The following is a 26,114-nucleotide window of genomic DNA, read 5'->3' as shown; positions in this document are numbered from 1 at the left end:
AGACTATACATGTGTACATAATGTGGGCAGACATGGTTGGTTATTGATACTACACTGGAAATAAAAACTGAGACTAAGAATTAAAATATACCCTGAGGTCCAGCTGGATTTTAGCAGCAACAGTATAATCGGCACAGTAGCTGTTAAAAGTTTATTAACTCCAAATGTGGCGGATGAGGCGCTGCCATGCCACAATAATGTTCAGTCGATGAATCAAGAAATAATTCATCAGGTTGAGTCATTATGCAGAGTATAATTATATAATATATAATGTATTTAAAGGTAAAAACTGTACTGAAAGTCTCAGATGTAACAGCACTCATAGTCCAGGCTGTGGTCAGAAGCCATACTTAAATAAATAGACCTAATGTTAACTTTTCTATTTATTAAACATTTTGTTTTGTTGCAAAGATACACAAAGACTTAAATAGGGCTTAAAAACCTTCTCTGCTCTGATGCAAACACTAAACTTGTAATTTTATAATGTAGACTACTTATGTTCTTATTTAACTGTGTTTTTTGTCACTGACTACTAGTGTGTTGTTAGTTTTCCTAATTCTCATACCTGCTCCTATTCTGTCTAACTTTACTGATTTCCCCTTCCGGTGCCAGTTTCCAGTAAGAGGAGGTGCAGACCACAACATGTCAGTGACGTTTTATCTCTCAGAGGCAGCACAACAACAGAAGATCCAGTTCAACTGCAACTGGCAACGTCAATGTGTCAATATGAGTATGTTGGCTGTTATTGTCATGTGATGTGAAAGTTAGTTTAATTTATCTCAGGAGTTCTACAACGTTGCAGCAATTCATTTAATTAATGCATCCAAACATAAGTATCTGTAGCTACATGAGGAGTTTACTTTGGGCCGCTTGAAATTTTGATTGGCCACTTTTTAATATTTATAGATATTTTAATATTTATAACATTATTTCACTTAACAATTAATGTTAACTGAAATAATGTATATAATAATAATAATAATAATAATAATAATAATAATAATAATAAAGATGTTGTTCTTATATATGAAAAGTTTAATTAATTAGGTTTAAGTATGACATGTAGCAGAGACCCTTCTGTGTGCTTCATTATGTCCTGTGCACACATTCACTGACACTGAACACAGGTTTGACTTATCACATTGTTTTATTGTAGAAAATGTGATGAGCACTTTGAACACATTCCAAACTCACCTGTACGACATTCAGTAAAATGCACGTGTGTGTGTGTTTGTGTGTGTATCGTCTATCGTAATGTCTACACCTATTCTTCATGTTAGAGTCGAGGTGAACTAGTTCAAGAAACACTGATAATAAATTGGTGAACTGGTATTTTTCCATACAATACATGTTTCAAGTGCACAAAAGTCTAAAAAAACACTATTAGTCATGAGTGAAAAACACGACAGCAGGCTACATAACAGTTAATAATAATTTGGCAAAGAGAACCAAGGAACTAAATCTGAACCTCACATGGAAGGACATATTAAAGGTTTGTTTCAGTACAAAAAATAGATATATAAACAATATACAAATACAACATAACATCTAATTATCCATCCCTGTGAGTGCAGTACATATCATTAGTCGCCATGATTTCAGAAGGCAAATCAAAGAGACGCAGAGAGTCCTGAAGCTGGGACTGTGTCTGGGTGTTGGAGGCAGCAGCAGGTCTTAAGGCTGTGCTTCATCTTCAGCTTCAGGCTCATCGTAGATGTAGCTGCCGACACCTCCAGTGTTCACACCTGAGAGAGAGAGCGAAAGTCTTTAAAGGGTCAGTTCACCCAAAAAAATAGTTCTCACTCAATAAGGACAAGTTCAAAGTGTTTGTATAACTCTAAAAAGAAAATATAGGGACACTTAGAAGGGAGGCTGATGTCTGCTCAAGGCATGACTGGTTTTGTAAACTTGCAGGAATATGAAGCCATACAAACTCTACAAGCTACAGGTCACTGAGCCCAGCTAGTTTACTTTGTTAACTTTGAATGGGTATTTCTGCAAGAGCACTAATCTTCCTACCATGTCGATATCACATGGTCATTTTCAGTGTGACACCTAAAGGCAACAACGACATTTGTGATTTATCTTCGTTCACCAAGTTCTGAGTCAACCTGCAAGACTGCGTCTGCCCCTGATAAGGGTTTGGAGATAAACAGACTGATGACTGCGGAGTCTGTCTCTACGAACCGGTCTCCACCTGCTGGTCTGCCTCATGAACTGCACGTCAAGTGTTTCTGGCTTCATACCTTTGGGTCCGAACAGCACAGCGTAGCACGGCTTGTGGCAGTATGGCTGTCCGTCATGCTGCAACAGAAAGAAAAAGAATTACACTTCCACAGAAGAACACTTTCAAGCATGATCTTACATAAAAACAGCCTCTCATCAGGCAGATTAACTGAAAAAACAACCTAAACCACAGATAAACACAGTAAAAACCTGATTAACTTGTGCAACAGGCATTAAATTAGCCTTTTGTCACAATCTGTTCAGTGCAGAGGAACTACTGGCATTGATCACCTGTCGAACAGCTCATAACCTGTTCTGTGTCATGTCCTCAGAAATCCAACTGCCAGATTGTTTGCAGAAAATCATCCAAAGTAGCTATTCCTGATTTAGATTTTCTTTTAAATGGACACCACACAAATGAGGTAAATAAATAATAAGTTACTGTGCTTAAAATTACATGAAAACAACATTTACACATAAAAAAAACATTTCTTAAGAGGATAAAGAGAGTGTTTGTCAATCTGTGGTCAATACTTCTTTATGGTAGAAAGTACTCTGAATACTACTGAGTATTAATGTTGCACATCTCTCACCTCTGCATGGCTCCCAGGGGCCAGAGTCTTGCTGCATCGCTCGCAGCGCAGACAGGGCCGGTGCCAGTTCTTTCCGAGAGATGACACCTTTTCAGCTGCGCGCACACACACACACACACACACACACCGCAGCACCATGGAGATGGTCACTATGGTAACCAGCCGACTCAGTCGCTTAGACAAATTCCACCAGTCACATACATGAAATATGAAGACACTGATTTACCTACCGAAGTATACTGTCTTGTTGCACCTGGGACAGATGTTGGGTCCTCCAGAGAAAGACGAGAAGCTTGCAGCTGGAAAAGTCAATAATGCACTATTTTCAGTGGAGCCAGTGAAGCTTTATTTGGTATTATTATTATACTGATTCACATCTTTGAAAGATTTCAGAGGAAACAGCTTGTGTGCAGTAACACACACAGTCTCTCGTCACTCATCTCAGATTTCTCCCTAAACACACACACACTTCTATCAAACCTCTGCAAGCTGCTTCTTCTGTGATCTAGATTTTTCTCTCTAAAAGCTATTCCCTGTGCTACAGTAATTATTTATGCGACTAAAGTCACTTAAACTAAACCTATTAGCTCCTAATCCATGCAGAGACTGAACACTTTGAGCAGTCACTGCATTTCTCTTCTTAACATATGACAGTTCTTCTATTTTTGTTTCACATATTTCTCACCCTTCACTGGTCCCCGAACAGGAGCTTTTCTCTGCTCCTCTGGTTTGGCATCTGTTTCCATGGAAACTGCTGCAGGGGCTTCGTTGACAGGAGCGTCGTAAACGTAGGAACCAGCTCCACCGATGTTCACGCCTAAAACGCACACAAACACATTTATAATCCTAAAATGTCCGAAACTAACTTTATATATTTTTTGTGAGTTATAAAAAAAACACCTTTTGGTCCAAAGAGGGCAGCGTAGCACGGCTTGTGGCAATAAGGCTTCCCATCGTGCTGCAGAAGAGGAAGGGACAGTTCTTACTCCTCTGATCCACAGTGGAAAAGTTTTTTCAGTGTGTTTGGATTGATATAAAGCTCAATAACAAACCAACCAGGACTCATTCACACAAGGTTATCGTCAGCTCTAAGTTACTTTCTCAACTGTTTATAACACACGACAAAGGAGCTTAATATGAGTGTCAGCTGGTCTGTTTACACTCTGCTTTATTATTCCCTGTGAAAGTTGGTGCATAGGAATAAAACACATTTCTTTTCCATTTACATTCATCTGATAATCAGTAGTTCATAAGCAGTTACATGTTGTGCATGAAATAAAACATGATTATCGTTTAAAATATGAAACACTAATTATCAGTTTGTGTTATGAGCTCTAATTTGGTACAAAATTAAAATGCTGCCTAAATGTTAATGCATCAGTAATAATACTACAAACTACTAAATGATCTGTAGCTTTACTTAAATATGTTTAAACATTATCTCAATGCAACATGTTCAAATAGGATCAAATAAAAAATGAATACTGTTCTGTTTTGTCACAGACTCGTGATATTAAAAGGTATTTTGTTGTTCAATTCTTAATTAATGAACATATAAAGATAATAAATGTTTACTCAACCGTCTCATTTGTCACTTCTCCAATTCATTTGATCATTTATTGGTCAGAGATCTGCTAAATGTCTTGTAGAGTCTGACAATGCCCAAGAATAGAAAGGCAATATACATGTCACGTTTAAACTCTGTTATGATGTTCATGTGTTTATACAGACAAAACACAGACAAGTGAAACTACCTCTGTGAAAAGGAGCCAGAGAACCTGCTGCCTCTCAGACATCCACATAAATCTCTTTATGTATACTCTTACACACTTAACATGTTGTGGTCCTTTTCTTCTAGAGGTTTAGACGTTGCATCGTACATATATTTTTTCTTGCTATAATAAATGCACCACTGTTAGTGAGGAAAGGCTCAGACATCTTCAGGTGTCTCAGAACAAAGGCTTCAAAGATAAATAAGCGTTTCCATTTACACTGATGTACATGGAGCAGATTTACAGTCTAAGGCCAATAAAAAACATTATTTGATCTTAGATGACAGAGAATAAAACCGCATCAGGAAGCACATGTGTTTTCATGTGGTCAAATTAGTTTAGTTATTACAGTGAATTTTATGCACAGTTCCTTTGTGGTCACTAGAGTAACAGTACATATTGGTCAATGAGGAAACCCAGTGCTTCCTGCTGAGGTCACAGTAGCTTCTCTTTTATCAAAGTCAACAAACTTTATTTCTTCTTTCAGTGTAAATTTAGTCCGAGCATATTTGGAGTAGTGTAAGTGTTCAAATGATCACCAGGCAGATGTCAAACGTTAAGACAGGTTCAGAGGTAAAGTAGGATAAACAAACTTTAAGATGCTGATTCTGGACAAATGTTCACTCCAAGATAAAAATGTGGAAATACATGATAATTGAGTTTAAACATAATCTATTCCTACGTCTCATAAAACACTTTAATGCATCATGTTAAAATGCTAAATACACTACAGTGTGACGCCTCCTTCAGTTCAGCTCCTCTTACCTCAGCATGACCTCCTGGATTTAACGTCTTGCTGCAGCGTTCACATTTCAGACAGAACTTGTGCCAGTCTTTCCCTAAAGATGACACCTTCTCCGCTGTGGAAGAAGAGACAGAAATCCTCTCAAAACAAAGGAGTTACGTGTTCATGGGACAGAAAGTGGTCGTCAAAGGTCAACCAGTAACAACTCAGAGGTATTTCTATGTACAGATTTCCATTTTCTACTATGTCATACTTAAACTTTATGTCAGAGGCCGATGGTTAACAATCATATGTCATATATCATAAATCAGCCACATGAAATTCACGACCATGCAGTGTGTAAATTAATTCAATTTTTAGCCATTACATTCAAAGAGTATCATCATCAAAAGACTAAAAGCTGGTTTATATTCGCTCCTTCAACATTAAAGTGATGAACACAAGATATAAAAAGCAGGCCTTTAGGGACCTGTGGTGATTCTTTTGAATGAAACTGTTACCTACTACCCTCCATCTGGGAAGAGACGGCTTCCCGAGCAGTCATTTATCTGTTTGTCCTCCTCCCAAAATATCCCAGCAGATACACTGAGGCCCTGATACGACATGACACTTCCTGTTTAGACTCACTGACTGCCCAGCCTGTCACCGTGATATGTGACAGTAAGTCACCTTGGCACACAGCGAGAACTTTGCATTGATGTTGGAGGACGAGTGCATGTACAACAAGTCGAGTACGTAACCTTGGAAGCTACAGGACGACTCACATGAACTCTGTGTTGCTTTTCTAAACAACGATTATTTTCTAGAGCAACATTTTCATTAAGACAAGGCTGAAGCTTAAAATACCAAAGCAGAGTCATAAATCTGGGCTTAAAATGTAATAAACACAACTGCACCACAGCAAATGTACCAACAGCAGCTCAAACTGCCTCCTGGAACCAACACACATTTGATGTGAGCTTTACTGCAGCACGTCTGGTTGAACCTTCAGGGTGGGGTTCTCCAGAGAACGGGAGAGCAAAGAACAAAAAGAAAATCAATCAATAAATTATTAACCGTTCCATGTGGTGTGGCTCTGAAATGAAAAGAAGGTGAAAACTGATACACGCTCATAAACTCTCTTCTCAGCAAGAGGACGCCCCCTGTGAATATTCAGCCACACTGTGTGACATTTAATGTTCTCAAATACCAGAAATAAACCCACGTAAACTGGTTCCATTTGTATTTAAAGGTGAACATAAAGGTGAGGATCAGGATTCTGTCGTTAGCTGTCAGATAACACCCACGACCACAAGCGAACAGACACGTTAATGGCTGACTGTAATTTTATCTAAAGATAGTGAACCCATTACCTCCCAGACTGGGCTCATCGTCTCATCTAGTTTTTCATCATTTCTGGAGACACACTGTCACTTTCATTTCATATCCGCTCTGGTCGTCTTGTATCTTGTAAAAAATAAAATGAAATAAGGACGGGGACGTGCTGAGACAACACAGTAGGAAGGTTATTAACTTGGAGTATTTGCTGTTTTTGGCCCTGGTGGAAAATAACTGCAATCTTCAGACTTGTTCAGCAGTGATTTATACTTGATGTTCTGTTGTTGTTATATAATATTTCTGTTAGTGGCTCAAGTTCAGGCTGCAACGAACAAATAGTTTAATTATGGATTATGCTCATTAGCCAATAAATGAGTTTAAAATATAAATGAATTGAAAAATAAAATAAAAATAGAGTTCAAGAAGTCAAAAAACTGTTTGTTTTTACATCAATAGCCTAAAAATATAGAATTTAATACTGAACAAGACAATGAAAAGAATCAAATCCCCAAACTGGAAGGAACAGTTGAAAAAATCAGATGATTCATTGATCATTTGATTATTCTGACAAGCAAAGAGTTATTTTTGAAACTAAAAATGTGTTTTTGTATTTTACTTTTAATTAACCAGAGTTTAACTTCATATCATATAAGACACAATCATTTCTTATAATATCACAGTTTGAAACATTTCCCCACATTAATTCATTGGATGTTTCTGAGACACTCTAAAAGCTGCTGTTGTCTTACATCTTCTACAGGTCTGTGAATTAATTCCAGATGAATCATGAAGCCACATAATTAAAACAATGGATGAAGTCGGATTCATTCAAGGAACCAGACGGTGGCTCAGCCTGAGGGCAGCGCTCCCACCCAGCAGACAGCTCACGATGCTGCGGCCTCTGGATTCGAGCCAGACTCTCAGGATTCATGCACTTACCGAAATACACAGTCTTTTCGCATTTGGGACATTTTGACGCCATATTCCGCAGAGAGAAGAGAAGAGGTCGATTCCTGCCGCTCCACCGTTCGTCCGTTTGCAGCTGCAGACACAGCTCAGAGGATGGTGAGGAGGAGGATGATGATGATGATGATGGGAGAGGCCAGACTCCTCATTGCATAACTCCGCCCCACGGTGACGTAATGCAGTAAGGTAAACTGGTATTTTTATTCTGTGACCGCTGCTGAAAATAAAATAATTATTATTATAATTTACATTTTTGTAAAATTAAATAGAAAATAATCACAAATTCAAGAATCCAGTTTTACTTCAATCCTAAATATGATCATAAAGACATGTCATGTATAAATGAGTTTATTCTTTATTTGTATTGTTGCTGATGACATATTATCCACAACCACATTTATCATCTGCAGCTGATGTGAGGAACATCTTCTTATTTACACAGGGTTCATTCATATATCTGACCATTTATGATCATTTAGGTTTTCCACTTTATATTATACTGTAAAACATGTCTATAGTCTACAGTTCAAGTTATTTAGTTTAAACTTTTTAGTTTCTAATTTAAATTTAAAAAGTATATTTAACATATCTACCACAGTTGTATTAGCCACTGTTACAGGATAACCTCTGGATGATTTGGCTCCACAAACTAAGGTTATCACTCATCCAACAGAGCACTTTAACACTTTAACATACATAAGACGTCCAGCAAAAATGCTCAGATATGTGATGGATCCTCTATCTAATGTAGTCTTTGCTGCGTTCATCGGCGTCACGCTTCAGCTCTGTTTGTTTCCTCTGTGTGGTTGTTAGGCAGCACCGGTCTTCCCAGGGAATGTTAAGTGATGCTCTGCAGCTCACAAGGGTATTGCTCTGTACATTCTTGGCACTGAGACACTCAGGGATCTGACATTTGACGGCCTTTTGTGCGTAATTAAAATTTCAATATAACTTTTTCGGTCACTGAAAGTAAAAAAATGTTGTGGAATCTGCAGTGACCTCTCTCTGAATCCAACTTTTGAGTTGAACATCTACTGAATCTTCCACTAGAGAGATGGACACGTGTCTGTGTGAAGTGATGAAGGACACTGTATGTTCCACAAATTAAGATATGAAACAAACAGAAATCCAATTTTTATCACATTTCACATATTATTTTCATTTATTTTTTCTTTATTTGCTTCTTCAATTGCGTCATCTCGTTAATCCAATGACTCAAGAACTAGTTAATCTCGAAGCCAAGTGCTAATGCTCACATAAGAGAAGGTTGGAAACATGCAGAAATTTATATTTTCTTTGGCTGATTATCTGGAAATTTACTTAAAACGTTGATAGAAATAGAAATTACAGACATCACACAACCAGAATTTGTCACTTGCACTGTTTGCCTCAGTTTTAATCTCACTTTTCCACCACTTTACACAAGATAAGATCAACTGGAGATCAGATCATTCTCATGAACTAAACTCTAAGATGCTTGAATAATGAGGAAGGTGCTGAGCAGCGGAGGCTCAAAGAGAAATGAATGCTCATGGGATTTTCCTCTGTGTGTCAGACAAGTCATGTTGTAGTTTCAGTGAGATAAACACACATAAACAGATTCAGCAAAGATGGAAACAGTGGCAATATTTTTCACAGTTAGCGCACTTGGTCTCGAGCCACCTAGGGCCTGGGAATGCACTAATCTTAAAATAAACATCTCCACAAGAAGTCTGTATGTATTTTTATCACAGACATCAACGATGACTGGGAGTCAGGGTTTATGAGTGGGTCCATTCCCAAGAGGCTTTGTCTCATACAGTATCGGCCTGAAAGCTCATTCCACAGTGGTGCTTTCAAAGCATCGCTTAACCTTTACGCACTGAGATTTCTCTGGGGTCCTTGAGTATATTAGCAATCTAATGTACTGTAGCTGGTGAAAAACCTAAATACTTTGCAGTCTTGTGTTAAGAAATATTGGTTTTAAACTGACAATTCTCTCAGAGTTCAGCGCAACGTGTTGATCCAAGATTCATCTTTTCTTAAGACTAAACCTTTGGTGGATGCTAATTTTAACCTGCTAATTTTGGAATCAGTCAGACCTGACTGTCTTTCTTTTACAGTCATCAAACTCTAATTTAATTATTATTATCTCTATTAAAACATCTAAGTTGATCAGTGAAAATACTTTCTAATAATTATTTTCTTTGTGTGTTAGTGGAATTAACATCTTCCTTTTTATGTCCAAACGTTATACTGGATTATACTGATTATACTGATTATACCTCATACTGATGAGACTGAAGAAGCTACTTGGATAATTGATTGAGTGACGTTTTGACCTGTTGCTATGGTTCAAGTGAATTTACAAATCACAGATTTCAGTTTTTATTACATAAAAAACAAAAAAAAAAAACATCTTTAAACTGAGTTTGCAGATTGCATATTGTAACTTAACAGAGATAATATTAAGACAAATCTACAAGAATTAAATTCTTTTTCTCTATGACAAATTAATGAAAAGCAGTAACAATAATAATAATTATATCCATTCAGTTCAGTCATAATTCAAGGCGGAACGAAAGGTTGATTCAGTTTCCGGGTCGGATCTTCACAGTGTGACGTCCGCCGGAAGTAAACAAAGGAAGCTTGGGTACAGTTAGCTTAGCTCTGTAGAGTAGAAATAATGCTGCCTCAATCTTCACTCTTTCACTCAACGTTTGAACAGATAACAGTTTTAGACAAAATATTCAGGAATCCTAGCACCAGTTGACATGTTCACAGGCAGAGGAGAACTCGCTAACTTATTAGTTTTCCTCTCTTCCACACAGCTACTTAGGAAAATACGCGGCCGCCATGACAGTGTCACATGATAGAGGAGCTGCTGCCACCTAGTGGTCGATAACATCAAGAGCATCGACACCAAATCACTAAACACTAAAATAAAATAAAATATAATAAAATGAAGAATGTTGGTGTTTTGAATGGAATATCAGACACTGTCAGTCTGCTGCTTTAATAAGGAAATAATAACGATAATAACATGACACATTTAAGAAGATCATTTAATTAATAATAACAACTGGACACGTGGTTGATCTGTTGTAATACATCATATTTTATTAGTTCATGACAGTTTGAATTAAGAAAGTGCATCTTCAGTAACAACATTTAAGAAAAATCAGTTAATTTGTTCGCTTATTGTTTTTGTATTAGCGTAGTGACACATTTCCTACGTCTTTGTTTCTGCCGCCTTCATTAAATAAATGAAACACTCTTTTGTAACAGGTACATTTCTGTAATTGATTGTGTTAAATATTCAATTGAGAAGAGGTTGCAGTTTCTTAGTTTAGTACGTTAGCTTGTCAACTACCTTCATTTATTTCCTTCATTTGACTGTTTTACTCACATTTCATCATATCATAGTATTATAATCTCACAAGTCTTAGAAAAAAAAGATTTGTAAGACACATGTCTGTGACTGAACTTATACACGTTTCTCATTCTTTTCCATTTTGCTGCATGCTGCATTAGTGTAACCAACTATAATGCTGGAACTGAGAAATCATCCGGTGAGACTGAGACTGCATGTGTATGTGGTACAGATTCGTTACTTCCCATATTGATGCAGTGTGTTTTCTGAAATGTCTTTTTCTTCCTTCCTCTTCTGTCTTTTATTTTTCTTATTTACTGCAACATGTTTATTTCAGTTTAACAGTATCTCTGTCGGGCTTTTGTAAGAACAGTTCAATAAATAGTTTCCTTCACTGTAACTAAAAATAAAAGTTAAAATGTGACAAAAAAAGAAGAACATTCAAAAACATTCAAATCATTATGAGGAAACGACACATGAACAGTGACAGGAAGAAGCTTTATATTCAAGCAGAAACTTTTTCACAAGTGTTGGCAGTTGAGCGTCTGACAACATGACTGTAAAAGCAGAAGAGGGAGAAAACAATGGCTGAACCCAGACGGCTTCAAACGTTAATTCTGATCCTGACGCTTCAGTTTAAAAGTAAGTGAACAGACGCATTTAGCTCTGCACCACTGATTTGATGAGTTAGCGGTTAGTTAGTTAGTTAGTAGCCACAGTAATCAAGTAATAAACCGTCATTGAAGGACCAGCTTAACACAAGCCTGAGTCTCTGGGACAGACACTGAGCAGTCCACTTACTTTGTGTCATAAACCTGCTGCATGTAAATGAATGATTCTAAAGGTAATTTCTATCAAAACATCTATTTTCTATTTGAACATTTGCCTACGTCATAGTAAAATAATCAAAAACAGTTTGTGTAAGATTCTTTTCTGTCAGTAGTAAAACAGAAGTGATGCCACCCACACAGACACTGTGTGAAGCCCTGACAGCTCATAATAACACACAGTATGACATAAATGAATGTATTTTAATACTAATACTAATGATATGCTGATCGTAATTAGCAACACATTTGAACAATGGCATTAAAGGTAGTTATTTAACTTCCACATCTTTAAACAGGTCTGTTTCAAGCTCTCTGACATAATTAGGTGTGAACTTTCATGCCCAGGTCTCCTGACAACTCTCACATCGCTCTTCATCATCTTACTAAACCTTTGGCTTTACAGTCCAGACACCATATGGTCAGCGCTCCATCCAGCAGCCCCCTCACTTTTAGATAATAACCAATACAAACACAGTATGTGTGTGTATTTTAAATAACTTTACTTAAATACTGATCATTTACATATTTTAAATGTCTCTTCTAAGTGTATTAAACATCTTGAATGAACTGATTTTATTGAAAACCAACACATTTCATGACTTCATGAATTTCTTTACAAATAAAATCATAACTATTAGAGAAAAAATTGATCAGATCATCCCTGCATATAGCATGGATTGTACAACAACTCTAGATCCACGCTCGTACTTAGACTGCTTCCTCCCTGTAGATCATTCTGAATTAATTTCAGTAATTAATTCCTCTAAACCATCAACATGTCTCTTAGATCCCATCCCGACTAGACTCCTCAAGGATGTCTTACCTTTGATCAGCACGTCCATATTAGATCAGATCAATCTATCTTTACAAATAGGCTACGTACCACAGGCTTTTAAGGTTGCTGTAGTCAAGCCCCTGCTCAAAAAGCCTACTCTGGACTCAGGGGTCTTAGCGAATTATAGACCAATATCCAATCTGCCCTTTATCTCTAAAATCCTTGAAAAGATAGTTTCTAAGCAATTGTACGACCACCTGCGTAGCAATAACTTGTATGAAGATTTCCAGTCAGGATTTAGAGTACATCATAGTACAGAAACAGCACTGGTAAAGGTCACTAATGATCTTCTACTAGCATCAGACAATGGACTACTCTCTATACTCGTCTTGTTAGATCTTAGTGCTGCATTCGACACTATAGATCACAACATTTTATTACACAGACTGGAACATGTCATTGGAATCAAAGGAACAGCACTAGAGTGGTTTAAATCGTATCTATCGGATAGATTTCAGTTTGTACACGTTAATGATGAGTCTTCCATGCACAGCAAAGTCAGCTATGGAGTTCCACAGGGATCTGTGCTTGGACCGATTCTTTTCACTTTATATATGTCCCCTTTAGGCAATATTATTAGGAAACACTCTATAAATTTCCATTGTTATGCAGATGATACCCAGCTATATTTATCTATGAAACCAGGAGAAACTAATCAATTAGTCAAACTTCAGGAATGCTTAAAAGACATAAAGGCCTGGATGACCTCCAATTTCCTTCTCCTAAATCCGGACAAGACAGAGGTTATACTGTTTGGGCCTAAAAATCTCAGAGACACTATGTCTAAACACATTCTCACCATTGATGACTTAGTTCTGGCCTCAAGTAATACTGTAAGAAACCTCGGAGTTATCTTTGATCAGGATATCTCCTTCACTTCATACATAAAAGAAATCTCTAGAACTGCCTTTTTTCACCTAAGAAACATTGTTAAAATTAGGAGCATCCTGTCCCAAAGTGATGCTGAAAAACTAGTCCATGCATTTGTTACTTCCAGACTGGACTATTGTAATTCATTATTAATAGGATGTCCCAATAACTCATTAAAGAGCCTCCAGTTAATCCAAAATGCTGCAGCCAGAGTTCTGACTGGAATTAGCAAGAGAGATCATATTTCTCCAACGTTAGCTTCTCTCCATTGGCTCCCTGTTAAATCCAGAATTGAATTTAAAATTCTTCTCCTAACTTATAAATCCCTTAATAATCAGGCTCCATCTTATCTTAAAGACCTCATAGTTCCTTATCTTCCAAGCAGAACTCTCCGTTCTCAGACTGCAGGTTTACTTGTGGTTCCTAGAGTTTCCAAATGTAGAATGGGAGGCAGAGCCTTTAGCTACCAAGCCCCTCTCCTGTGGAACCAGCTCCCAGTTCAGGTTCTGGAGGCAGACACCGTCTCTACATTTAAGACTAGACTTAAAACTTTCCTTTTTTATAAAGCTTATAGTTAGAGATGGATCAGGTGACTCTGAACCATCTCTTAGTTATGCTGATATAGGTTATTCTGCTGGGGGACCTCTACTGATAAACTGAGCTCCTCTCCTCTCTCCTTTCTCTTGTATCAATGCAAATGCCACCATTGCATGTCATTAACTTTGTGTCTTCTCTCTCCTGTAGTTGTGTTTCCTCCTCTCTGTCTCCCTCTCTCTGTACTTTTCTGCAGGTATCCTCGGCCTGGAGCTGTACATCTCCAGAATCCAGTTCATCTGCCCAATGTTCTTGATGCTTGTTGTTGTCTTTATTGCCTGCTGTTCTTTTCTCTCTTCTCTTTCCACTCACCCCAACCGGTCGAGGCAGATGGCCGCCCACTATGAACCTGGTTCTGCTGGAGGTTTCTTCCTCTAAAGGGAGTTTTTCCTCTCCACTGTTGCCTAAGCTTGCTCAAATGGGATTGTTGGGTTTTCTCTATAATTTTTTGTATAAATATTTTCTGTAAGGTCTTAAACCTTACACTGTAAAGTGCCTTGAGATAACTTCTGTTGTAAATTGGCGCTATACAAATAAAATTGAATTGAATTGAATTGAATTGAATTTTTATTAAACTTTAATTTAAACTAACAAACTAGACAGTGGGAAACCAATAGGTTGGGAAACAAGTGAACATGATGATAATTCAGAATAGAAACAAAGTGACAGCTAACAGACCTGAAACTCTGTGACGAACAAAATATCTAAGACGCTTGAACAAACAAGTGACCTCACAAACCAAGAAAACAAAGTGACAAACTAAAGACAAACTAGTAGCAACAAAAATCAACGCACTAATGCAAACGAAACACAAATAACTTCACTAATTAGAAATATACCAACAGAAAGTCTAAAGGCAGAGAAACAACTCAGAAAGTGTTGAATCCTGGCGACAGTCATGAATCATGTGTAGGATCCTTGTGTTGTGTTGTGATGTGTTTGAGCAGCATGAGACCAGGTGAGAACAGGAAGAAGACAGAAACAAAACAAACTGAATGAGGACGAAGGCAGGAATCACAAGACACATTCACTCACTCGGCTTTTACTCTGTGTCATTTCAATATTTTTCTCATCAACAGTAACAACTGGACAATATTTCTACTTCGCGGTCAGACATGGAGAGGTCACTTTATCTTGTGGAAATGTGAGAGATGATCAGAATAAATGTGACAGTACTACCTGGATCTTCAGTGGTTCAGGAAAGTCAGAAACACTGTTTGAACTTGGACAGATTCACAAAGATGTAGTCGAATCTAAATCAGACAGACTGAGTGTTACAGAGAACTGTTCTCTGGTTATAAAGAAGGTCACAGATGAAGATGTTGGTTTTTACACCTGCAGACAGTTTATATCAGGACGACAACAAGGTGGAGACTCTGTGGTTGAACTGTCTGTTGTTAACAGTGAGTATTTCCATCATAATGTTTTCACATCAAACTGTTTTTTCAGAACAATAAACTGAAACGTTACAATAATGATGATTAATGTTGATGTTGTTTATTTAAAACTTGTCTTTCTCTTCTTATTTCTCCATCATCAGTCACTGAACAGAAGAACAATAAGATGTTCAACTTGTCCTGCTCTGTGTTGACTCGTGATGAGTGTAGACACACAGTGGAGTGGCTGAATGAGGCTGATGACGAGGACGTGGAGATACAGAAGAGTGTCTGTTCAGCTACTGTGACATTTCCAACATGTCACCACCACCAGAAAGCAAAGTTAGAGTTACTCAGGTGTAATGTGACTGATAAATACAGTAGAAAAGAGCAGCTGTTTGACTTCAGGCTTCAGCCATGTGAAGCAGGTGAGACTTCACAACACAGCTCCAACAAAACAACACAGGCGACCACGTGTCACGTGTCTGAATTCTGTTTTCAGGATTGTGGTGGCTGTACATCGTTGTACCTGTCGTTGTAACAGCACTCGTAGTCGGTGTTGTGGCGCTCGTCAGATGGAAGAAAACTGAAGGTGACAACATTCACACGTGAAGCTTTTAGAACCAGGACGGTTTGATTGAACCAGGATTTTCACTGTGGACGTTTTGTGTTTCAGAGAACAACAGAGAGCAGGATGGAAAGTTGGTGGGTTGTAAAACAGAATGGTTCAAACGCTGATGTTGTTTCTGTTGCTTCCACTTAGTGCTGCTGTCTTGTATTTGTGCAGGAACTGAGCTTAAACCCTGCAGAGACTCAGTCTGCTCCAGAAACCACTCAGGACACGGTGAGAGCGTAGAATTAAATGGGAGGGAGTTCAAGTATTGATGCTCATTATCCTGAACTGTCTTCACCTCGTAGACTGATCCTGAAGATGGAGTTTCCTACGCCTCCATCAACCACAGCAAGAATAAACAAAACAAATTCCAGGTAATGTTAATATTTAAATATTATACTGAGCTGCAGGTGCAGACCTCGATTATCAGCTGTTTGCTCAGTTTTGTGTTTAAACACACTCGTTTCTTTTTGTGCTAAATGTCATGTGATATAATGTTTAACACCTCCCCTGACCAGGTGTAACGAGGCGGGAGGCAGGTATAAAGAGTCACTACAGTCCCATACACATGAATCAGATCCACCTTTATCTTAAAACCAGATAAACAGCAGCTGTCTCAAATCTACAGCCCGTTTCTACTCATGTTTATATCCTGTCTCTTGATAATCGAGGTCTTGGTGTTTTTCTGTCTCCTTCAGGTTCAGACTGGTGATGAAGATGAAGGTGATGCAGTGACCTACAGCACTGTGAAAGTTCCCTCTTCTTCTCCTGGAGCCTCCGCTGATCCCAACAACCTCTACGCTACCATCCACTAACTAGGAACCAGGAAATTAAAGCTCCTCACAGGAAGATTACGGATGTATTGAATTAATAAAGATTAAGTGCAGACTTGTGATGAGATGAATGTGTTGAAGTAAGAATATGGGAACCGGCTGTGACTCATTATTAAACTACAACAAACACTCATCCGTGTGTTTTTCTGGTTTCTACTCTTTGTTTTTGTCTGGTTCCAACTTCAGCAGTTCCAGAAATTCGTCTCTCAGTTTGCAGGACAGAAATATGTTTTTATGATTAAAGAGGAACTGAAAGCTTTCGGACCAGTTATTCCCCACTTGTTGCAGTAAGTAGTCATCAAACCCACTGAACCACAGTTTCCTCCTCTGCTGCTCCGCATATATTTAGTTTTTGCAAAATCTCCACATGTTCATTTCACTTTCACAACCTGTTTATCAGGCTGCTGGGAGATCTGAATGGTTCACTGTCAATCACAGGGGACAAGAGAGTAAAAAAAAACAACTATAAAATATAAAATGTTCTACTAAGATTTTCCATCATCACATTGAAAATGATTGAAATGCTTTGACATTTAATATTTATAATAAAATAACAACGCCTTAAGTCACCATGAGGAAGTGAGAGATCACGTATTTCAAGCAGTACATCCTTTATTTATATGAAAAAGAAACTAGTTTGCAGAAAGTGACAGTTCAACACAGGAGAAGAAAATATTATCAAAGCAGAGGAGACAGAGAACCGGGAGCTGAGTTTGATAACATGTGTGTTCTCCTGAGACTGACGCTGCTTTTTACAGGTAATAAATAAAAAACAAGACAAACAATGTTCATAAAATGAATCAAACGATGAATATTTCTGAATATTATTCTGTGTGTTTTTTTCTCAGCAGCAGTAACTGGACAATATTTCTCCTTCACTGTCAGAGACGGAGACGACGTCACTTTATCTTGTGAAAATCTGAAAGATAAGAACAAATGTGACAGAATCACCTGGATCTTCAGTGATTTCAGACTCTCTGTAGCTCTGTTTGAACTTGGACAGATTAACAGAGAAGTTAAATCTAAACCAGACAGACTGAGTGTTACAGAGAACTGTTCTCTGGTTATAAAGAAGGTCACAGATGAAGATGTTGGACGTTACACCTGCAGACAGTTTAAATCAAGAAAACAACAATTTCAAGACTTTTATGTTGATCTGTCCGTTGTTACCAGTGAGTATTTCCATCATTATGTTTTCACATCAAACTGTTTTATCACAACAATAAACAGTTTTTATGTAACTTCTCCATCTTCATCAGTGACGACACACAAGGACGACGATAAGGTGACATTAAACTGCACTTTGTCGACACATGGACCCTGTGGTCACAAAGTGAAGTGGCTGAATGTTGGTAAAAGGGATCATTTCGCTCTAATTAAAACATCACAGAGTTCCTGTTCTGCCACTGTGACATTTACAACATCTGAGACTCATGAGGAGCAAACGCTTTATGAGTTCTTCGAGTGTAAAGTGACAGATGGAAACACTAGAAAAGTGCAACAGTTCAACTCGAGACCTCAGTCAGTGGAGAAAAAAGGTGAGAAAATGATGAACTGTTTGAAATGTGTGATGTGAATAACTTAACAAACAACTTAGTTTAAGCATTTGACATGTTAACATGATAGTATGCAGCTGATTTCTGTCAGCTCCTTGATTTTAAACAGAACAAAAAGTTAAAGCCAACACGTTTTGACTCTTTTCAGATTTTCCACATTTACTGAGATCCATCATTGTGTCTGTGGGTTTAGCAGCACTGATCATATCTGTTGTTACAGTCAACGTGTGGATGAGAGTTAAAGGTGAGAACATTCACTGAGGAAACAACAAGTGTTGATAAAGTTCAGCTGGAACTGAAGTTGACATTTTCGTCTTTTTAGGATTTTCAGGAAACAAAACAGAGACAGAAGAAAACCCTGTAAGTTGAGTTAGAACGTCACAGAAATAAACTGATGTTTGTGTTTCTGGTTCTTTATTATTAACTGTGTTTTGTTGACACTGTGTGGTCATTAAACACCACACAGAACAACCTCTCAAGTCAAAATCAAAAGTGTGATGTTGTGTTTCACAGGTTCATAATGATGAAGATGAAGATACAGTGATATATGAAAACTGATCAACAACCCCAACATCCACAGAAATCTAATGTTAATATCAACAATATGTCATATTTCTATTGGCTAAATGTCTGTTTTTATTCAATAATTTATAAATAAAATATTTAGTGTAGAAACCGTTATTCTTATTCTGCAATAAACCCAGATTTTGTCGACTTCTACCACAAATGTCAAGAAACCGCAAGTTGCTTTTGACAAAAGTAAGAATATGAGGAAATTCACGTCATTGGTCGGAGGAGAGAGAGCAGAAAGAGGAAACCACAGGCTTTGTCATTTGAGAGTAAAAAGGACCAGAAAAAGCAGACGAAAGAAGGACTGTGGACTTCAGAAGGATTCAAATGTTTTTATTCCTCATGTTGATGCTTCAGTTCACAGGTGAGGACACAGAAATAAAGAACCATCACAGATCTGCACTGACGTTGTGGCAGCATCAATAATTACAGTGTTTTTCCTGGCGACATCATCATGAGTCGATTTACCAGCAACAATTTGAGTCAAGAATCGTGACGACTTAAAAAAATAAATTGCTGCTTTGTTGACATTCTAAAATATTTAAGTTTATACAAGAGAATTATGACTTAATGTACTTTTAACCAAGGGGGAAACTGTTGGTAAAGTTCCCAGGCTTCATTCGAGTGAACACAGCAGAGGAAACTTCACTGAACTATGTATTTTATCATTTAAGTCACTCAGATTCTTATTTCCCATCTTCTCAACAGCAGCGTCTGGTCAGAATCCACCTGTGTTCACTGTCAGAGACGGAGATGACATCACTTTACCTTGTGGAAATGTGAGAGACGACCAGGATAAATGTGCTGAAACCACCTGGACGTTCAGTGGTTCAGGAGCAGCAGGAGCTTTGTGGCAGTTTCAAAAAGACTCTGAATCTAAATCAGACAGAATGAGTGTCACAGAGAACTGTTCTCTGGTTATAAAGCAGGTCACACATGACGATGTTGGTCATTACACTTGCAGACAACAGAGTCAAGACTTTAATGTTCATCTTTCTCTTGTTTACAGTGAGTTTTTACAACAAAATGTTCTGAGTTCATAGAAACATTCTGATAATTACAGATACTAATACTAACTAAGTACTAACTAATTGAACCTGCTTTGTTTTTCTCTTATTTATGTGCATTTTCCAAAGTGAACATAAGAACTGAACTGAAGACTGGTTCGATCACCTTGTTCTGCTCTCTGTTGACGTATGGAGAGTGCAGACACAGGGTGGAGTGGCTGTTTGAAGGTAGTGAGCAGGACATGAAGACATCCTGGTACAAATGTTCAGCTACTGTGATGTTTCCATCGTCTCCCCATCATCAGAAAACCAGTTATTTGGACTCGCTGAAGTGTAATGTCACTGATGTTGACACTCAGGAAATGCAGCTGTTTCCCTTCAGACGTCAGGCTGCAGTTCTGAAAACAGGTAAAACATCTTGAATACGTTTAATGTTTTAATGTCACAACCGTTTCTATGTTTTAATATGATATGATTGTTCTGTTCTACTTTCCAACTGTTGTTATGGTTTTTCTCCAGGTGAGGCTGTAACCATGATGACACCGTCTATAAAGACAACTCTAAAATTTGCCACATCGAATTACACGACGTCAACCACACAACAAAGTGACTAAACATTTATCTCTTCCTGTTTCTTGGGACACGTGAGGTCGATAATTTGTAATTCTAACAGTGTTGCTGCAATAAGATCCGGATAATTATTTGTTTCTGACTCAAGCCAGGAATTAACTCGACAAACAAAGGTTTTACTGTTTAGTTTAGGTTTTACTCTGAGATTCAGGCAAAATTCAGTCATATTGTCAGCGGCGAGTGAAACCACCCGCCGCGAGGGATGTTGAACCCAATTAAAATGCCAGTACCAGAATTTGTGGTTGAACAAGCTCTTTATTATAGATTATGAATGTATTGGTTGGAGTCTGATTGCAGGAACTGGGTAACCAGAGTGTGTGGATCTATGGATAAAGAGAGGAGAGCTGATGATGAGGCAGGGGTAGGGAGCAATGGTGAGTAGCTTGTAGAGGCCCAGGGTCAGTGAAGAGGTTAGCCAGGCACAGTGTGGTGTAGCCGGTTGGATTAGGTCCTCCTCTTCGTGTGCACACAACATAGACAATCCAAGAGAATGCCAGAGAGAGAACTCACAGATATACAAGGTACACGTCCAGTATTCACGACAGTCATCCACAATCCATATACAAAAGCGGAAGATCCGGTACTCACAACAGGCGTCCTCAATCAGTATTGTAGACAGGGGCTAGAGCTGGAGAGCAGGTCCAAACGAGAGCAGGGGTCCAAAACCAGAAAAGGCAAAGAGAATCAATTCACGGTCTTTCAAAGGAGCAGGCAAAAACTCAGGGTCGAAAATACGGTCCGGTCTGTAACACAAATGCAAACAAGATCACTAGAAACGCTGGAAAGTCAAACACAGGGTCAGGACAATCTGGCAGCTCTCTCAGGGGAAGAGTCAGAATATAAAGGGAGCTGGCACCAGGTGAAAACAATGAACACAGCTGAAAGTGATTGGATAATGAGAATCAAGCTGCCAGCAACAGGAAAGAAAAACAGGAAGTCAGCCACCAAACTAAAAGCAGGACAGGAAGCCCAGTAGGATCATGACACATATAAATGTGATAAAGTCCCTTTTTGTTCCAATATAAATAGATTTAAAAATGTCTGCAGTTTTTAATTACAGCATATTTTCTGTTTTCAATGTTTTCAGATCTGCTGAGATCCATCATTGTGTCTGTGGGTTTAGCAGCACTGATCATATCTGTTGTTACAGTCAACGTGTGGACGAGAACTAAAGGTGAGAACATTCACTGAGGAAACTTTGAGACATAAAGAGGTTTTAATTAACTGGATTTTTACTGTTGGAAATGAAGTCGACTCTTTTTGACTTTTCAGGAAACAAAGCACTCTTGACGGTCCAATCAACCATGACCTATGACCCTTCTGCTGCCTCTGCACAGCCGTGACATGGAGCTGGATCTTAAAGAAATGAACTGTAATACCTAATTTAACATTTAGCTTCTTGCTGCACTTTTTGTTCCTGTCCATGATTCACTGGATGATGTGTTGGTTTTAAATAAAACCAGTTTGTTAAAATAATAAGTTCTCTGACTGTTCAATTATCAGTGCTAATTAACAGAGTGGTTAATGATTATTATTCAGTGTTAAGTTAAACTCTCTGCTTCTGTCCTACAACTGGTCTTTTTAACATGTCTTTAGCTTCTTAATAAGGCTGTAGAAGTGCAGCACTGAACCATATTACCGTACAGGAAACAGGAAACTATGAGACACAAACCCCCACACTGACCATCAGAATGACATAGTTAACTACATCTAACAGGACATTTAACCTGTCACATCAGATCATTACCGGTTGAATATGATTCAGCTCTGACTTTCAGATTTACTGATTCTTCGAAGCTGCAGCTGCTTCAGTTGGTGGAGTTTGAAGCCTGTGTGGTGTTTTGGTTGTAGTCCTTAAACCACATGTGTTGGGAAAGTGGAGCTGTGGAGACTTGATGATGTTAATGTGGTCATTGTTCCAGGGTAAAACCTCCAGATCTCTGCTGCTGTTGTGCCACAGCCGAAACACTTCCCCTTCAGTTCTTAGGAAAAGATGAGATGAGATTAGAGTGTTTCATCATCGCTCTTCTTCTTTTTATGGTCTGAACTACACGTCACTAATCAGACCACAGCTAGTGTTCACACGTTTGTTCGATTCTTCCACTGCTACTTGTAGTAACGGCACTAAAAGCAGAAGAAAAGACAGAGTGATGTCACTAAATGGAAGTGACACCTCACTGTTGGCAGGAAGAAGAGGTGGTATTCATCACTTAAAAAGAAGACACGAGAAGAGCGTGAGAGAGCGTGAGAACAAAAGATTTACAACGATCAGAGACGAGGAGAACAATGATTAAAGTCCTGTGGATCAAAACGTTGATGTTTCTCATGTCGATGCTTCAGTTTACAGGTAAGGATTCAAATAACAGACATTTAATAATGAACATTGTAAAAAACACATTAAAATTAGTAAAGACTGAATCGTTGTCTGTAGGTGAGTTTAATTCTTATTTCTTTTGTAAGTTACACTCACACTTGTGTGAAGTCTTGTGCTTATGTCTCTACAGAAACAACAGGTCAAAATGTCTTCATTATCAGAGACGGAGATGACGACACTTTACCTTGTGGAAATGTGATAGATCATCAGAATAAATGTGACAGTACTACCTGGTTATTCGGTGGTTCTCGAAACTCAGCAGCAGTATCACTGTTTGAACTTGGAGAGTTTAAGAAAGAAGCTAAATCTAAATCAGACAGACTGAGTGTTACAGAGAACTGTTCTCTGGTTATAAAGAAGGTCACAGATGAAGATGTTGGTCTTTACACCTGCAGACAGTTTATATCAGGACAACAACAAGGTGGAGACTCTGAGGTTGATCTGTCTGTTGTTACCAGTGAGTATTTCCATCATAATGTTTTCACATCAAACTGTTTTGTCAGAACAATAAACTGAAACGTTACAATAATGATGATACAGTGATGAAGTTAATTTAAATTGTCTTTTCTCTCACTATCTCCACCAGTAACTGAAAATAAGAGCAATAATGAAACCAGCTTGTTCTGTACTGTGAGGACACATGATCAGTGTAGACTCACAGTGAAGTGGCTGAATGAGGATAATAATAATCATTTAACAGACATGAAGACATCAGAGTTGAGTTCCTGTTCTGCCACTGTGACATTTCCAACATCTGACTTTAATCAGTATTCTGACTTATTGAAGTGTGAAGTGACTGATGGTAACAGGAGAAAGCAGCAGTTTCCCTTCAGACGTCAGACTTCAGCTGAAAAACCAGGTGAGAGGATGAAGAACTGTTTCAGTCATTTTAAATTGATAACGTTGTATTTTAGGAAGTAATATCACTGTTATCATCTGTTTCAGTATCAGGTCCCCGACCTTCTCCACATCTTATTTAACATTTCTCTTTCCAGGTCAGTTGTGGTTTGTGATTGGAGCTGTGGGTTCAGCTGTGCTCTTACTCAGTGTTGTAGCATTCGTCCTGTGGAAGAAAACTAAAGGTGAGAACGTAAAGAAACGTTTAAAGAGCTTTGATGAACCAGGTTTTTACTGCTGAAGCTACACTCGACTCTCTTTTGTCTTTTTAGGGAACAAAACACAGATGATTGAGGACACAGTGAGTTTAAAGCTGAATTATCAGAATAAGTGATTTGATAAATTGAAGCAGTTTGTTCTTCGCTGTGTGTGAGTTACTGTGTGTTCTCTGTGTAGGCTAATCCTGAGGATGGTATTTCCTACGCTTCCATTGTCCACACCAAAAAGTATAAGAAGAAAACCTGGGTAAGATTAATGACGGTTAATGAATCCTGCTGATTCAAGGCGGACAGAGCTGCTGTTAGATAAAGTTAATGTCTGTATTTTACTGTTTTAATCCAGGTTCAGAGTCATGATAGAGGAACTGCAGTGACCTACAGCACCGTGAAAACTTCCTCCTCTCCTGCTGCAGCCTCCACTGATCCCAGTGACCTCTACGCAACCATCAGCTAACGAAACAAAAGAGAAGATGTACACGATTGTTTTTGTGTGAATCACACATTTGAGATTTTAGGTTTTATAATGAGCCTGTTAAAGCTTAAAAACACAGAGGAAGTGTTTAGGTCACTGTTCCTCTTCCAATGTGCACGTGGGCCAGAATGGACCTTAGTTTGATGGCGGTGCAGTGAGTGAGCGGACGTCAGGCTCCTCAAGCTGAGGAACAGTCTTTATGTTTCCACAGCTGGATTCTAGCTTCAGTAAATGATGATTCATATCTCACATTTAGTAAAAGCAGTGACTGCAGGGCTTCTAGATGTTACACATCATGTCCACTAGATGTCAGTCTGTAATCAGCTCTTAGGTGAGGCCTCATCGAATGATCCTTGAGGTGGAGGCGTCATCTCACCATCTCTGTCAGGGATTTCATTTAGAAAAATATGATCAGAAAGACAACTTGCTACTAGAGGAAGGTCAAAGGTAGAACAGGGTCAAGAATACAGGCAGTCAGATGGAGAATAAGAACAAGAGCGAGATGTTACTCTGTCATGAACCAGGAAGTCGCAGCTCTACCTCCAGCTAATTAAAGTCTATTCATCAGTGTTAAATCCCGACTTTAGCAGGGAGGTGTTAAAAACACAAAGTCTTAGCAGAACTAACAGCCCTCATTATTTCTCCTACTTGCTTCTAATGCTACTTCCATAACTTCAACATCGACTCACCACAGAAATGAACCACTGCCGTTAAATATCATCTCATCATATTTGATCAAATACAGTCGTGTTTGTCATCTGCAGCAAGTTTTAAGCTGAAGATCTGAAAAATGTACATTTATTTATATTTAAAGTGGATTCCATTCACAAATGTAAAATGATATTTATATATATTATATTTCCTGGTTCTTCTTTGCAGTTTGCTTCACTATAGTGAACTACATGACCTTCACATACACAAACACACACACACACACACACACACACACACACACACACACATCATGAAACCGTACCTCAGACCACACGTCAACGTTGCCGCTGCAGCGCTCCACTTCCTGTTCTTTCACCTCTAGTGGTAAACCTCACCCACATATCAGCTGTAACGACTCTGTTCGCTCTGGGCTCTAACATTAGTAATATAGTAATAACATGTAGTAAGTAGGTTTGGAGAGTTGCATTCAGAGGTTTCATCAAACAGGTGACTCAGACTCAGGTAGATTCTTTTTTAATCTTATTGCAGAGAACACATGTGAAACACAGCAGCTCAAAACATCAACACTCGTGTGTTAACCACCTTCTTCCTGGTGTTTCTTCTGTCTTAGTTGTGGTTAAAACCTTCAGCTCTGTGCTAACAACACACAATGTTAGGAGGTGTTTCTAAGGTTTATCAACCACCCTTAATATACAGTACTCATCACAATAAATCCTGGTTATTTCTAATAAATAGAATAAAGGATGGGAATATATAGTGTTGTATTCTTTAGCAGCACGCTGTCTGCTGCTGC

General features: G+C 38.3%; 2 protein-coding genes across 3 annotated transcripts in view; one reads left to right on the top strand and one right to left on the bottom strand.

Moving 5' to 3' along the window:
• LOC113149054 overlaps positions 1-17,053 on the top strand; it is a 54,999-nt gene extending 37,946 nt beyond the window's left edge. Inside the window, exons 1-7 of one of the 2 annotated variants that reach the window (XM_026340883.1) lie at positions 11,514-11,613; positions 15,180-15,503; positions 15,641-15,904; positions 15,979-16,068; positions 16,153-16,181; positions 16,264-16,463; positions 16,788-17,053. In XM_026340883.1, coding sequence (XP_026196668.1) covers positions 11,556-11,613; positions 15,180-15,503; positions 15,641-15,904; positions 15,979-16,068; positions 16,153-16,181; positions 16,264-16,332 — 834 coding nt within the window. In that variant the 5' untranslated portion in view covers positions 11,514-11,555 and the 3' untranslated portion in view covers positions 16,333-16,463; positions 16,788-17,053. The other variant, XM_026340884.1, reaches the window with a different exon arrangement.
• Positions 1,161-7,663, bottom strand: LOC113149058 (cysteine-rich protein 2-like). Its single transcript, XM_026340889.1, has 8 exons — positions 7,593-7,663; positions 5,357-5,451; positions 3,720-3,777; positions 3,505-3,636; positions 3,050-3,118; positions 2,820-2,914; positions 2,247-2,304; positions 1,161-1,745 (listed from the first exon to the last, which is right to left on the bottom strand). Exons 1-8 carry the CDS (start codon positions 7,633-7,635, stop codon positions 1,675-1,677), a joined length of 621 nt encoding a protein of 206 aa, XP_026196674.1. The 5' UTR covers positions 7,636-7,663; the 3' UTR covers positions 1,161-1,674.
• Positions 17,054-26,114: the final 9,061 nt, after the last annotated feature.

The sequence above is a fragment of the Anabas testudineus genome, chromosome 24 (assembly GCF_900324465.2).
Source record: "Anabas testudineus chromosome 24, fAnaTes1.2, whole genome shotgun sequence".
NCBI lineage: Eukaryota > Metazoa > Chordata > Actinopteri > Anabantiformes > Anabantidae > Anabas > Anabas testudineus.
Note: the sequence above shows the minus strand (reverse complement) of the source record. Positions and strands in the feature narration are given on the sequence as shown.